This window comes from Lissotriton helveticus, chromosome 11 (assembly GCF_964261635.1).
Source record: "Lissotriton helveticus chromosome 11, aLisHel1.1, whole genome shotgun sequence".
Lineage (NCBI taxonomy): Eukaryota > Metazoa > Chordata > Amphibia > Caudata > Salamandridae > Lissotriton > Lissotriton helveticus.
The window spans coordinates 15,072,120-15,087,305 of NC_136072.1; the positions used below are offsets into that span (position 1 = coordinate 15,072,120).

At 48.0% G+C, this 15,186-nt stretch overlaps 1 protein-coding gene across 1 annotated transcript in view; it reads left to right on the forward strand.

Moving 5' to 3' along the window:
• The window catches only part of LOC144791062 (putative cation-transporting ATPase 13A4), a 270,931-nt gene that overhangs the window by 171,325 nt on the left and 84,420 nt on the right, over nucleotides 1-15,186 (forward strand). The window contains exon 16 of the mRNA XM_078665705.1: nucleotides 11,968-12,124. Coding sequence (XP_078521831.1) covers nucleotides 11,968-12,124 — 157 coding nt within the window. The remainder of the gene's footprint in view (nucleotides 1-11,967; nucleotides 12,125-15,186) is intronic.

Genomic DNA, 15,186 nt, shown 5'->3' on the forward strand with positions numbered 1-15,186 from the left:
ATGACAAAGCCAGCTCGTCATGGGCGTTACCTGCGCTACGCGCATGACGAGCTGGCTTTGTCACAAACCGCGTTTTTTACAAATTTCAGCGTGCAGCGGGAAAACCCGCTAGCGCGCATGCGGTTAAGAGACATTTTAATGTTCGTGGAATAAGGAGCCGCAGACAAGCTCTGATACGATGCCTTCATACTGACGCTATCATTTTAACTACAGCTTTTGTCAAGTTCTTAACACAACTGAGAATTAAGTTAGGACACCAAAAACTAAAAGAATGTAATGTAGGATGTACATAATATGTAAATAGTATAATGAACTTGATGCTCAAATGTTTTTATAATCAATTTTATAATTGGATTTTATAATTAAGAATTACTGCATATATTGTAAGGTTTTAATTATTCAAGCAAACTTTTCATTCATTCATTTAATTCATTCAATCACTCAAAGTCTTATCACACAGTAGACAGACACAGCACTCTGTGTGTGGCAAGAAATCAGCAATTCATAATTCTCAAAGTTTCAAGCTTGATAGTCAGAGAAAGATTTCTGACTGGCGTTGTGAGAAAGTGTTCACAGTGGTGTTGTGTTAGGATTTGTAATGTAAAAAAATGTAATGTAAAAATACACTTTAATAGCGCTACTACCACTCCAAGGAGTATCTTGGCGCTCCAAGGAGTTCGGGTTGGACTGCTCCCGTGAGGCACAGGGTCAGACTGATTTGCATATGGCCATGTCTAAACTGGGGTGGTGGAGTGAGCTAAAGAATGGAGATGGATTAAACCCAGATCATTTGACTGCGGGTGAGTGTTTGATTTGCTCCAACGCTCCGTCCATCATCCCCTTTGGTATCGCTTTGTTCGCCCTAAGTGTGGCAGGGTGTGCCCAGATGTGGTTCCCTTGCTCACTTTGCCACTGGAATCAAGCAAGCCTGGCTGATGATGGCTGATTAGCCATAAACCGGTCCCAGGATGCTTGTTTCCGGTCCAGGGAAGACATGGCTTGGCAGTTCGGGCTGGACTGTTCCCACGAGGCACAGGGTCAGACTGATTTGCATATAGCCATGTCTGAACTGGGGTGGCTGAGTGAGCTAAAGAATGATGATGGATTAAACCCAGATCAGTTGACTGCGGGTGAGTGTTTGATTTGCTCATACGCTCCGTCCATCATCCCCTTTGGTATCGGTGTGTTATGAATTCAAGCATGATTTAATAACCTTGGAGTGCCTACAGCAGGTGCATGCTCCAGTGTAAAAGATGGTGGGCTATAGGTAGAAGTCCTGAAATTAATTGCACTCATGGTCCATGGCCAATGTCAGACCGGAGCCTTACATAAATCTGAGTTAATTACAAGCAAACAGAGCAGTTACAACTGCTGAATGCTGCCTCCTTGTGAGGTCATATCTGTGCATGTATCTGCATAGCCCTGGATAATAAACTACAGGTCAAGAGAGCGTGGGTCACCTAGCTTAGCGTTTGAGGGGCGGGGCACCTTGACTTTTCATGCTACTTCAAACATGCTTGTTGGCTGCTGTGAAGAGTAAATAAACTTCTGCAGTTAAGAAGGTTTGCAATGCTGGTCATGTGGGTGAGGCAGAGTAACAGGCCCCTCCTGGCAAAGACAAAGGGAGACACTGTGTAAACAGTCTCTTGGAGTCTGACTCTAGTGACCTCATTTATGGGGATTTGGTGCAGAGCAGTGAGTCACCCTGAGGTGCTGCCGTCAATCAAGTGAACGGGCAGGTATGCAGTGGATTTTTTCCAATACGGTGCATTCTTGTCCTTTCAGCGATGTGTGAGATAGAATTTGGTGCTTAACGCCAATGTAGGCACCCTTGCACCATGGTGCACGGGTACCAGTGCTGTCGGCACCTTCCTGCACAAAAACAATCCTGTGAGGTGTGTTCTTCTTTCTTTGTGTCCTGCAGAATGCAGCACACATGGAAAGAGGAAAAAATATATCTCTCCTCTCTTTACACCTCACCTCGAGGAAATGTCTGTTTTTGGCATATGCCCAGGTGTATATGGTTTCGTAAATCTGGGGAAGCGTCACAATGTATGGGTGTTGCATGGGAACACCCACCGCAACGCCCATGGAATGCCTCCTGGGCACAGTGAAGGCGAGGCAGCGATTTTGGCAGTCTTGTTTTACTTCATTTCTATGAGGCCATTCAAAGCCAGGCAAAGTCTTCTCATGGATATGAATGTGTCCTTTGTTTCACCAGGGCAACAGAAAAAGAGACACTCCGACAGCGCGATGGGCTCATAAATATACCCCTTAGTGACGGAGAGCGGCGTTAGTCTCCTTGGCTTGAAGCCGTGCTCTGACATTTCTGAAACGCACTAAGCACTGGAAGGACACAAATAATAAGGACATGAACCAGGGGATGGTCAAACACAAAAAAGGAGGGAATTGCCACACAAACTAACAAAGATAAAGCAAGCAACTGAGAGAGACAGTAAAACCAACCAATGGTATGCAATGGGTGGACTCAAAACCCACCGTAAGCTGACAATAGGTATTTACACAAACAGACAGCTTGAGTTGTCTGGTAGGCATGACCTAGAAAATGGTTCCTGGAACATACAAAACCAAATAAATATTTGGACACGTAGGCACAGTGGCGGCTGCTGTGGTATTTAAGTGGTAGGGCAATGTGGGGGAGGGCAACATAAGAGGGACAGAACACGGGGAAAGAATAAAAAAAAAAAATGTTTTCCTGCATTCTGCGGTACAAAAGGGGGTGGTGATGGACGGAGCATCTGAACCAATCAAACACTCACACCCAGTCAACAGATCTGGGTTTGATCCATCACCATTCTTTAGCCCACTCTGCCACCCCAGTTCAGACATGGCCATATGCAAATCAGTCTGACCCTGTGCCTCATGGGAATAGTCCAGCCCGAACTGCCAAGCCATGCTTGCCCTGGACCGGATTCAAGCTTCCTAGGACCGATTTCTGGCATTACAGCCTTCTTCAGCCAGGCTTTCTTGACCCATATGTTTGATTGGTTCAGATGCTCCGTCCATCGCCACCCCCTTTTGTACCACTTTGTTCGCCATAAGTTGGCAGGGTATGCTCAGACGTGAGTCCCTTGCTCACTTTGCCACTGGATTCAAGCAAGCCTGGCTGAAGATGGCTGTAATGCCAGAAACCGGTCTTAGGAAGCTTGTTTCCGGTCCAGGGAAGACCTGGCTTTGCCCACATTTCTAACAGGGACTTTAAGTGATTACCCCCCCCCACTTAAGCTGCTAAATCCGGGGTTCATGACGCCACTGGGCCAGATCATGTAAAGGGTTACTAGTTGTTCAGTTCAATCATCACCACCAGAACAACACTGTCAGGCACTAGTCATACAGAGCAGTACAAAAGTGGGTGGTGACGGACGGAGCGTCTGAACCAATCAAACACTCACACCCAGTCACCAGATCTTGGTTTAATCCATCACCGTTCTTTAGCTCCGTCCATCACCACCCCCTTTTGTACCACTTTGTTCGCCATAAATTGGCAGGGTATGCTCAGACGTGAGTCCCTTGCTCACTTTGCCACTGGATTCAAGCAAGCCGGGCTGAAGACGGCTGGAATGCCAGAAACCGGTCCTTGGAAGCTTGTTTCCAGTCCAGGGAAGGCATGGCTTGGCAGTTCAGGCTGGACTGTTCCCATGAGGCTCAGGGTCAGACTAATTTGCATATGGCCATGTCTGAACTGGGGTGGCAGAGTGGGCTAAAGAACGGTGATGGATTAAACCCAGATCTGTTGACTGGGTGTGAGTGTTTGATTGGTTCAGATGCTCTGTCCATCACCACCCCCTTTTGTACCACGTCCTGCATTCTGCAGCAGCGGTGCTCTTTTGGCATCTACTCCTTGACTCCTGGCATGCCGCAGGGTCCCCTAGGCCAATCCAGACACTGGACTCATGCTGGTATTACCCAGAATGAGAGCAAAAACATAATTGGCGTGAGCACCATAGTTAGGCACTCACTAAAGGAATACAACCTTCTGCTTGTTCTCCACCCTGCCTTAAAGCACTGCTCAGGTGGAGAGATCTAAGTGCAGATGACAGTTTGACCAGCCTTAGACGGCCTGGCCGAACTGACATGCGCACTTGAAGCAAAGTCACTGCTCCTCCTCCTTCCTGCAGCTGTGTTGACGTGTGGGAATGGACGGCCCAGCTCTCTGCTTTCCTGCAGCAAGTAAGTGAGGAAAAATAAAAAGATAATAACCGTTGTTATTATCATTTTGTTTTCTTTTTTCAATGTACAAAAGCAGTGGGGCAACGCTCCTCCGCCTCTGCGCAGGAACCACCACTGTGTAGGCACACTATGCTTTCAACAGTAAATAAAAAGTACACGCTCAAGTGAAATTTTAAAAAAGTCAATCAACAGAAGAACATTTTCTGCTACACTCTGGCGAGGTGAATACAAATATAATTTGCTTAGAGATCAGTAAATACATAGAAGTTGTCTACTACGTGTCAACTTAAAGAATGTGATGTCCTAAAGAGGAGAATAGTATTGTGGTTTGGGAGCAGAAGCACAAAGAGACGGGTCCCAAATTGTTGCAAATGGTGTGCCGACTAGTTGCGACCTGTCTCTAATATTGCGATACAACCTGTATACGAATAGGTTGTGGAACACATCTACAGTGACGGGCGTTGGAGAGTGACCTGCCTGATGGATATCCATGAGGAAGGCCTCTATTTGCAGCTGCCCTGATTGGCTTCAAACACAGGTATTGTAGGATCCAAGGAGCGTCAGACCACTATCCCCCTGTCTGCATTCCAGAACATGTGACATATCCTGTGTTCCTTAAAGGAACCAGGGCTGATTTTAAACTTAAAATGTTTCCTGTTTTGCCTGCTTCTCCCAAGACCGCCCAATACTTTCCAAAGGGCCTCAAACCTTTGTTCCCTGACGCCGCTGGTGCCGCTGAGGTTCAGAACGTGTTGCAAAACCCTTTTTGCAATCCAGACAGTTTTTTCTGAATCGCAAAACAGGTTTAGGAAATACCGAAATGTAATTTGGCGAATCATAGGGGCAAATTACAATAACTGGCGCATCCCTGCATATCAGCAGGGATGCGCCAGTTACTGTGGATCACGGCTCCACCACCATGTTTGCGCCGCATTTACAATGCGGCGCACCATCAGGCAAAAACGGACAGATGCGTGACGCATCGGTGCCGTGAAGGCGGCGCATTGCTGGAATTGCGTCGCAAGCGTGACGTGGCTCCGGCAAAACTCGGGGGTGCCCTATCTATACAATGCTGCGTCAATCCTTACGCCTGCTTCAAGCAGGCGCAGGGTTTTGACGCAGCATGGGCTCAAAAGTGACTGAGTGAAATTTTGTAGATTTCACTCCTGCGCCGGAACGACCCCCCCCCCCACGCAGGAACGCCTCCTTCTGGCGCAGGGCTTTTCAACATGACTCATCTCCCAGATGCATCACGTCGTAAATACCCCGCAGCATGGTGCTGGTTTTGCGCCGCCGCTGCTTCACAAAAGTGACGCAACGGCGCCGTAAAAGAGCAGCAAGGGGCTTGTAAATCTGCCCCAAAGTGTTTACAACTACAATCCAAGACTACAAGTCCTGCTTAAAACACCTGTAGAGATACCTTGAAAGATCCGTCTGCATTTTCGTCTCCTGTAAACTATCACATGCTTATAAGAAAGTCCCAAAGAGGTTCAGGAGTGTGAGGAAATTGTATATATATGATATGGGGTGTTTGTGCAATTTCATCTTGTACTACACTTACCAACAGCTTTAGGACCAGCAGGTTTTGTTTGTCAAACCTTAACTCAGCCATGGGTAGCTGTGTCTCTGAGAAGCAAGACTCACACAAAGGAACAAGTGTAAGGCATTCAAACAGCACAAAACAATTGAACTTGAATTGGGCAACACACTCAAGAAGTCCAACACTAATTTGAAAAAATAAACAGTATTTCTATGTAGACACCACAATAAAAAAGATCCACAAGAGGATTCAGAAGATACAGAATTTACAAGGTATAGTAAATCAAAGCATTTCACCCAACTCCAAACAAGCATTGGCAAATCCAACAAATTTGACACAGAATCTTTTTTACCAAAAAGTTGGACTATTTGTAATGCTGTCACATGTAGTCCGCTTAGGCGACCAGCTCCAGGAGAGAGCCAGCCAGTGGGATCAGCAAGGTCCTTGGAATCAGTTACCTCAAAGGTAGAATCAATCCTCAGTCAGTTCCAGGCACTTTCATCTGTTGCCGTGGCTTCCTGTGAAAGGGTTGAAGATGGTGAAGGATGCTGAGGATACAATGCGGTCATTGGGGTCTTCCTCCAGGGACTCCTCAGTCCACAAAGGGGGTGAGCTGGTCCTAGTCTCAGGGTCGGCGTCCCTCGCAGTTCGGTGCTGGTAGAAGTGCAATCTCCAATGTGTTACCAGGTACTTGGTATCGTGATGCAACCAAATTCATCCCTGAGTGATAACTAAGGGCCCAGATGTAGGTAGCCCAATACCGGTCGGTAACGACCGAAATTACCAAATTTCAGCCGTTACCGACCGGTATTGGGCATTTGGGATGTAGGGGAAGATTCGGTAAATAACGAATCAGTATTTACCAATTCGGTATTTACCGAATCATCATTTACCAATTCGGTATTTACCGAATCGGTAAATGACATGTAGGAAGCACTTTGAAGAGTGCTTCTGTGCTTTAAGGATTCGTTATTTACCACCAACTATTAGTTGGTGGTAAATAACGAATACCTCTGTGTATTTACATCTGTGCCATGTGACAGACATACATGCCCTTAGGGCATGTATGTGTGCCACATGTGCACACAAGCACTATTCAGGGGTGCAACAGGGTGTAAAAGTGACACCCTGCCACCCTTGACTCTTTCCCCATTTTACCGAATCGGTAATTACCGATTCGGTAATTGACATTCATTCCTATGGGCCTCCAGTAATTTTTACAGAATTTTTAGCTACATAGCATTTACCGATTCTAAAATACTGAATCAGTAAAATTCTGTATTTTAGAATCGGTAAATTCTATTTACCTACATCTAGCCCTAAGCTACTTGGCCATCAAGCTGCCCTCTGATGACTCTTCCAGGCTCAGTGAACTCAAGTGCAACTTTAAGTGTTGGGTCCTGGTCGCTGGTGCTGCATGGCTGCGGTTAGCGGCGATCTGAAGATTCTAGGCTACCAACTTGCCCCAGCAGGCTAGTAACCTATTGTGGCCCTTAGCTGGTCACAGGAGGTCAGCCAACTGACTGACCCTTGAAGTCAGGGTCCTTGCACTGATGTCTGGTTTGCAGGCTTCAGTGCACTCTCAGAGCGGAAAAAACAGGGTCATCAGTCAAAAGAAACCTGGAGATGACCATACAAAAAGAGGCATTTCCATACATGTAGTTATTGTAATTTTGCATACTGTCGAACATGGCCGTTCTCTTTTGCTTTTCTTTCTTAGTTTCTGCCAACTATCTCCGCATGACTTTTGGACCCCGGACACCTTCCTGCTGGATTGTGGAGGGAAGGTGCATACTTCCATCCTGCATGCACCAGAAAGGGGTGTGTAAATGTAAATGTAAATGTACAGGAATTTGTGTGCGTGGTTGGTTTTGGTACGGTACCTGCGTGTGATCGGTAAACGGGTATCTCATATACCCAGGACGGGTACAGCATTGGCTAGTAGTGGAACATAGCACTGAGTGTGCCACCCACCGGATAGCCTGTCAACCCTATATTGGGTCTGCCATCTCAAGCCAGTAGGGCGCCACTGCGTCCCTGCTTAGGTTGGCATCACACATGCCTCAACCACAACCGAGTGGGTCTTCTCATACCACGAGGACACCCCCCAGGGAAGCCCTGGGGTGTGTGGACAGATGGATGTCCCCCCATCCAGGTAGTGGGGAACCTCCATGTGCACTTTCCCCTGCCTTAGAGGTTGAACCCCCGCGGGTTACTCTCAGGGTGATGCAGATGTTCTTGTGTGGCTTTAGGGTCCGGGGCACTTCCTCAATGTAACGACAGTGAGAAGGTGCAAGCTTCATCCTACATGTTTCACGAAGAGAAACTGACATGATGTTATGAGACATGGGCTGGTCTGCCATCGCTGACCTGTGTGTACAAGCCGCACCCATGGTGTGTTGACTGTGTGCCCAGCCTGCCATTACAGGCCTGGGTGTGTGCACTGCCCATCGTGCTCGTTTGGATACATGTCCAGCCTGCAGTTGCAGGCTTATGGGTACTTACATCTATGACATTTGGCCTAGGTTCCTGGCCTGTTGCACAAGCCAGTGTAGGCATACCTACCACTATGATGTCCCAAGACCCGGGTCAGGCCTGCCGTTGCTGTCCTGAGTATGTGTGCTTGCACCCATTATGTTAGCGACTGCATATCTGGCCTGCCATCGTAGGCTTCTGTGAGGACACTTGCCCCCGTAGTGGGTAACCCCAAGTCCAGCTTTCCTTTGCAGGCTTGTGCATGCACACAGGCACCTAGGGTGTTCAGGGTTGTGTGCCTCTCCTGATCTTGCAGGCTTGGGTGTGCACACTCACACTGATGGTGCTAGGGACTCCATGTCCAGTCTTCTCGCACAGGCCTGTCCGTGTGCACTTGCACCTAGAATGGCTAAACCCATATTTAGTCTGCCATTGCAGGCTTTTGTGGTCTACGTTTCCAGCCTGTTATCGCAGGCCTGTGTGCACATTAGCGCATGTGTGCACAGGTAGTGTGGAACTATCAAGTGTGTTTTCACTACCTATGAGGCTTGCTCTTCCCACAGGCTAACTTGACATTACTTTAGGCTGCACCTGTGGATTGCAGTGGAGCAGCCTCATGATGGTTCCTATCAATGGTTTTGCAGTGCCAAACCCTTCCCAATGGTAAAGGTAGTTTAGGCATTACTCGCTTATATATGCCATTAATAGAATATGGGCACTACTATATTCTAAATCTCTCTGTGCGCCTTAAGGCTTGGCTCCAGTCGATTCCAGAGGCCAGGGTAGCACATCTGTGCATTCCCCAGCGACAGCTATAAACCATGAGTATGCCCTGGAACAACAGACCGCTGCCATTTGAGGGTTGAGTGAAATGGATTGGTAGGGAAGCTTGTGACATTTAGCCTCTCAGGGCCGGGTCATGTCTTCACTAATGATTAGGATCTGCATTCCATGGTAGACAGGCCTAAAATCTAGGGGAGAATCCTGTGGTTCAAAGGAAAAAACCCTGAACCACCCCCAATTTTAAAGGGAGACTTCAGTATAACTACTGGTGCCATGCTTCAGGAAAGCAAAGATACGCTTGTAGGGACGTGGGACTGGAGAACCTGATTGCGTGGTGCACACTGTCGGAGGAGTCTGAGGTGCACATGGATGATAACTGTCTAAATAGTGGCTGGCCTGGGCTGAACACCTGCTGAAGTGTGGCAGCCTGAGTTGTGCTCTCCAACGGTTGTTGGTGAGACTCCTGTTCTCCTGGAGATCTCAGGGATATCAAAAAGCTTCTACGAGCTGCTTACACCATCTACCTGTAACATCTGGAGAGCGGTGTCATTGCAAGTCCCTACTCCATCTGGTGAATCCCAACGGGCAGCGGGGCGCGGGCGCTGGACTAAGAACGGTGACTGGAGACCGGATTGCCATGTGCTGAGCCCCAGAAATCTCACCTGCATCTAAGATCTGTGGTTCCTGTATTGCAGGGACCCCAACATTCATAAGTGTCTTGTTAGTAGTGAGCGCATTCACCGGTAGCGGGACCCTGCATGGCCTGTTTTATCATTCGTGCTGCATCGCTCTTGTGTATCATTGTAACTGTATGCCCATTGCATGCGGTGTCCAATTCACCAGTTGCAACCCTCAGACGTGGAGGTGTACCCGTAGTACTGCCTCATTCTACCTCGTGTGGCTCTGCTGAACTTCTCTGATCGGACTGGTCAGGTTTAACCCAAATCAACATGCACTGGACGTTGTGCCTCATTTCCAAGGTGGTACGGAATTTGCGGCTCTTTCTTGTGTACGACTGGAATTGACTGGTGCATCCCATATCAACGAGCACCAGTCATTGTGCCTTATTTCCAGGGAGGTACGGAATTTGCAACTCTTCATGTGTTTGACCTGTGACTCATACCAACGCACACCAGACCTTGTGCTCTGACTGCCTGCGTATGACCCTGATCAATGTACGCCTGATGTGTGATTTATTCCCAAAAGTACATGATGTTTATGATACATTGATTATATACTTGTGTTGAATACAAACCATTCTTACATATGATATGTATTGTGTGAATTCTCTTTTTTACTGCAAGGAGGGTTTATTGTGAGTGAGTGCTGTTGCTTTTACACATTGCCTCTGTGATGAGCCTGAACTGCTCAGTGCGAAGCTACCCAAGGGTGAGCACAGGTTATACAGTGAGTATAATAACCCACCCCTGACAGGGGTGGAAGATTCTGCCTGGCTAGGGCATTGCCTCAGCCAACCAGAAAACACCACTTCCAGCACAGATATTGTGTCCGTTCAGTTGTGGGAGACTCTTTCATGCCCAGAGAGCCTTTATAGTTCCCACAATTGTAGGAGACAATGGAGTCTGATGTGAAAACAATATACATACGCTTATCCTAAGGCTGAGATCCTATTAATGGCCACAAAGGCCTTGCAGGTACCGATTATCCTGACCAGATCCAATGAAGATTCCTCCTCTGAAGCACAAAAGCTTTGCAGCTTGGGGGTGTTGTTCAGTCTGGGTCTTTCACTTACATCCCAACTCAGAGTAATTTTCAAGAAGGCATTTTTCCCTCCCCTTGCTTTCACATATAAACATATAGGAATTTGCCCAATTTTTAGGACACATGCACAGTTGTGAAAAACATGAATGTGTCAGCCTAAGGGCATTCAACAATGGAATATGTCATTAAAAACAGCCCTGAGTAACCTCATTGACCGGTTTGAGGGAGGGTGCATTCTGCCTGCCCGCCATTTCCTGCTCGTTGCCCTGCAGAGGGGCATCCTGGACCAGGAATGTCTTCCCTCCCCATACACCACTGCCAGCTCCAGGTCAGGCTTCATCCTGCCACTATCACTGGTAGACACAGACAAGGGCATCTGGCACAGTGTAAGAGAGGCTATGTAGGGTGTTGGTAGGTGGGGCAGCCTGGGACGGTGCGCTTGTTTCCAGGAAGCCTGGATCTTCTGTTTTGACCTGGGTGGATGCTAGTGACCAGCACCAGTAGACCTGTTGCCCTTCATGGCTGTGGAAAGAGATTCCAGCTATCACAAAGGGCTGACTTATCTATGTTTTGGCACAGCTACCAACATTTTGAGAAAAGTTGTGCACATCAGTTGTGCAAAGTCCTACAATCTTAATAAAGTCATCCTCATACTCGACAGGCTCTACTGTGGCTCACGCTTAACGCGACATATCCATTGAAGACAACATGCCTCGTACGCAAGGTTCTGTATGATGTTTGTCATAGATATCATCCCAAGGATCATCGATACAAGAGCTCCCTTTGGGATAGCCAGGTCCAGCTCGTTGTTCTTCCGGTCAAAAGCAGAACCTTTGTGGGGTGATCCTGATGTGTTCAAGGATCTATGCTTTGAAGGGCTCACCATTGCATTTCAGGTTCAACAGAGGTCTGAAATTCCAGTAAAGAATGATGGCCAAGAATTGGTCTCTGCGTACACGTTGGCACCCGCTTCCCAATCCCATCTACCTTCAACTTGGTCATACAGCACCCTACGACTGTCTTCCTCCTCTGCTGCTCAGACGCTAGGTCTAGTTGTGTCTTCCCTCAACCAGCACCATTGGGGCCTCAAATTTCAAGGGTTTTACCTCTACTTTTCTAACCAGTCACATTGTGCCCAATATGGAACAGGCTCTGAGGTGACCATGAGTGGTGTGCTCACAAAAATCACACAATAGACGGAAGAATATTCTTACTGTTCGGAATCATGATGGCATACTCTTCTTCTTCCTCCTTAGGTTCCTGTCGAAGGCCTCGCCATCGTGCACCAGTTCCCATTTTCCTCGGGCCTACAGAGGATGTCGGTTGTCACACAGGTGGTTGGGGGCGACCAGAGCCTGGTCTTCATGAAAGGAGCACCCGAGAAGGTGATCAGCTTCTGCAGACCTGAGACAGGTAAAAACCCTAAAAACAGAACAGCAGCCTTTACAAGTTTTTGAAAAAAACATCAGAGCTCTCCAGTGATACAGTAGATTTAAATGTGAATAGTGCCCACCTGTATGCCATCAGCTTCTTCCGCGCCTCGAAGGAGTCCCCTTATCACTCAGGCGCGAGGAAGTAGGATAAGTGCCTTTATTAGGTTATGTAAGTCCCAATAGGTGTCCAGGATCTCCTTTACATATACTTAGGGGTATTTTATGTCTTATAATACATAGCCCTATAAATATGGTATGCAGAGACAACGAGAAATAGTGAAATGAAATTAAATCAAATCAAATGTGCTATATGTACATGTGATATTAACCAAACATTGACAAAGTTAATGAATAACATTAGACATAGAATGAAAGAAAATACAATGAAAGAAAATACAGTATATAGAAGATTTATAACTTATTGCTTCAATTTGCTTAGAATGTCAAATAGTTACAATTAAAAACTGCCTAGAACATGTCATTAAAGTGGAAAGCAGGATAATGGTGATGTGTCCTTTCCGTGGTTACTCACTTTGACCCGGAAGAGCTTTCTGCATGCTTGGCCCGTGCTCCATAGCCTGGACTTCACGCAAGGAAAGGGGAGTTTTACATCAATGTTTCAGTGCTGCCAGCTGCAGGCACCTTATTGTGCTTCTGTGGGGTGTGTTTCATGTCCAAAGGTGTCTGCACACAGCTCCTTGCTGTGATCAGGGTGCCTTTTGGACGCTGTGGTGTACCTGAGCAACTTTAATAAAATAAAGGAAAAGCCAGGGACAGTCTAAAACTGTCCTTTAAAGACACTCTCTGGGCTTCGCCAATGACTGTTTTAATCTTCCAGCTCACACAGTCTGTTTGGGCTGTCGCATACAATTTCAATCACAGCTACCGACAGAAAGAAAGGTTGTCAAGTAATAAGATATTACAAGTGAGTAGTGATGTGAGGTGCTCCTGGCAGCCTTGTTCTGACCCTTGACCTTGCCTGGTAGGTCGCTCCCCCACTACAGAGCTCCGCCTGTGTTTCCTGCCCGCTGCTGCTGGTAAACTCACATTCTGCCCCTTTGTCTCTGAGCCCTGCTTTTGCTTCTGTACCCCTTGTCTTTTGTGCCCCGTTTTTTTGCTTCTGTACGCCTTGTCTTTTGTGCCCCGTCTTTTGTGCCCCGTTTTTTTGCTTCTGTACCCCTTGTCTTTTATGCCTCGTTTTTTTCTTCTGTACCTTGCTCTCTTCTGTGCCCCGTTTTTGCTTCTCTGCCCCTTGTCTTGTGCCCCGTTTCTCTCCTCTGTGGCCCATTGTCTTTTCTGCCCCGTTTTTGCTCCTCTGCCCCTTGTGATTTTGTGCCCCGTTTTCTTTTTTTCCTCTGTGCCCCGTCGTCCTTATTCCCGCCACTGCGTCCCCTGCGGCCGCACCCCCTCCCGCCTCCCAGCTGCTCCTACCTCCCACCTGCCCATATATGGCAGCTGCTGCCCTGCCGCGCAGCGGACGTGCGCAGCGGGTGCGCCGCTGGCACGCTGAAGGCGCGCCTAAGGCAAGCCCATCAGCGCCCGTCCATGCCTGGACCGCTCACAGCGCCAGGATCCCTGGCCCTCGCGCTCCCCGCGCTCACCACTTCGAAAAACCCGCAAACGTGGGATGCGATGATCTTCAGGGATAACGAGCACTTTGGGGGCCGCAAACACACGATGCAATGATCTTGGGTTTGCGAGCGTTTGGCGGCAGCGGCGCTTGGATTTTTCTTTCGCTCTTCGGCTGCGACGGCTCACAAACGGGGTTAACGACAATTTTCAGCTCTCTCTTCTCTGTAGTAGAACTAGCGGCCCTGGAACTCACAGGGGCCTCACCTGCAGATAGAACTCCTTGCTGGGAGGAATCAGGAGGCTGGTGGGGGAGTCAGATGTGCCTGTGACTCCAGCAGGAGGCTAGCCCTCTTCTAGCCCTTGGGTGATTGCTTCAGCAAAAAATAAAAGTCTCTCAAAAGTCCTTTTCCCTCTTCTTTCAAGTCCAAAGGGAATTACTGCAGGCCAATCCAAGAAACAGCACAAAAGCACAAGGACAGTCCTCTCCTGCAGACTCCTTCAGTAACACCGACAGAGGTTCCTCTTGACATCCAGGAGCAAGGTTCGATCGATCCCCCGGCTCCGGCGGCAGGTTAGCCCAGCACCATGTGACTCTGGGCAATAGCTCACTTAATCTTCCCGACGGCCCCCAGCGCCTAGAGACCCTAACGGGTTATTGTGCGCTTTACAAATGTGGATTATAATACAAATCGTGTATACCCCAAAAGTCTTTGTTCTCAAAAGTCTCTAGTCACTGAACCCAGCCAGAACCAGTTCTGCTCAGGCCTGGAGCACTTTGTTTACCAGGCTGCAGTCTTCCTTTCAGAAAGAGGGGGTCTGCCATCAGACGCACAGGAGGAGGTGGAGCCAGCATTCACCTTGCCAGGCACAGCCCTATTCATGACTAGGAGCTACCCCTCCCCAGTACTCAATGCAGATCTCTCTATTCAACCCAGGTCTGACTCAGCCTGCCTTGCCCCTCTAAACCCAGACAGCCAATACACATAACAGCAGAGCACACTGGAGGCTTAGGCAAAAAAATACATACTTTCTAAAAGTGGTATTTTCAAACACATTATATTAAAACCAACTTCACTAAAAGATGCATTGTATTATTCTGAGCCCAAGCATACGAAATTCGAATTTCTACCATGTTCCCTGAGTCAGATATGACTATAAGATGTAATAGCCAGTCTGCCCATTCTAGCCTATGGAGAACAGGTAGCCTTGCAGCAGTGAAAACAAAATGGAGGGGGATTCACTCCCAGGACATGCTACACATATCAAGCCATGTCCCTCCTTACACACACAATGCACCTACCATAGGAGTGACTGACATGAGGCTAAGGGAAGGGTCAGGGGCTGGGAAGTGTGGGCACTTCACAGCCAAGATGGCAGTACTGGACTGCGCGCAGACACTGCAGTGGCAGGTCTGAGGTACACTTTACAAGCTTCTTCGGTGGGTGGCGCAAACCAGCGCTGCAGGCCCAC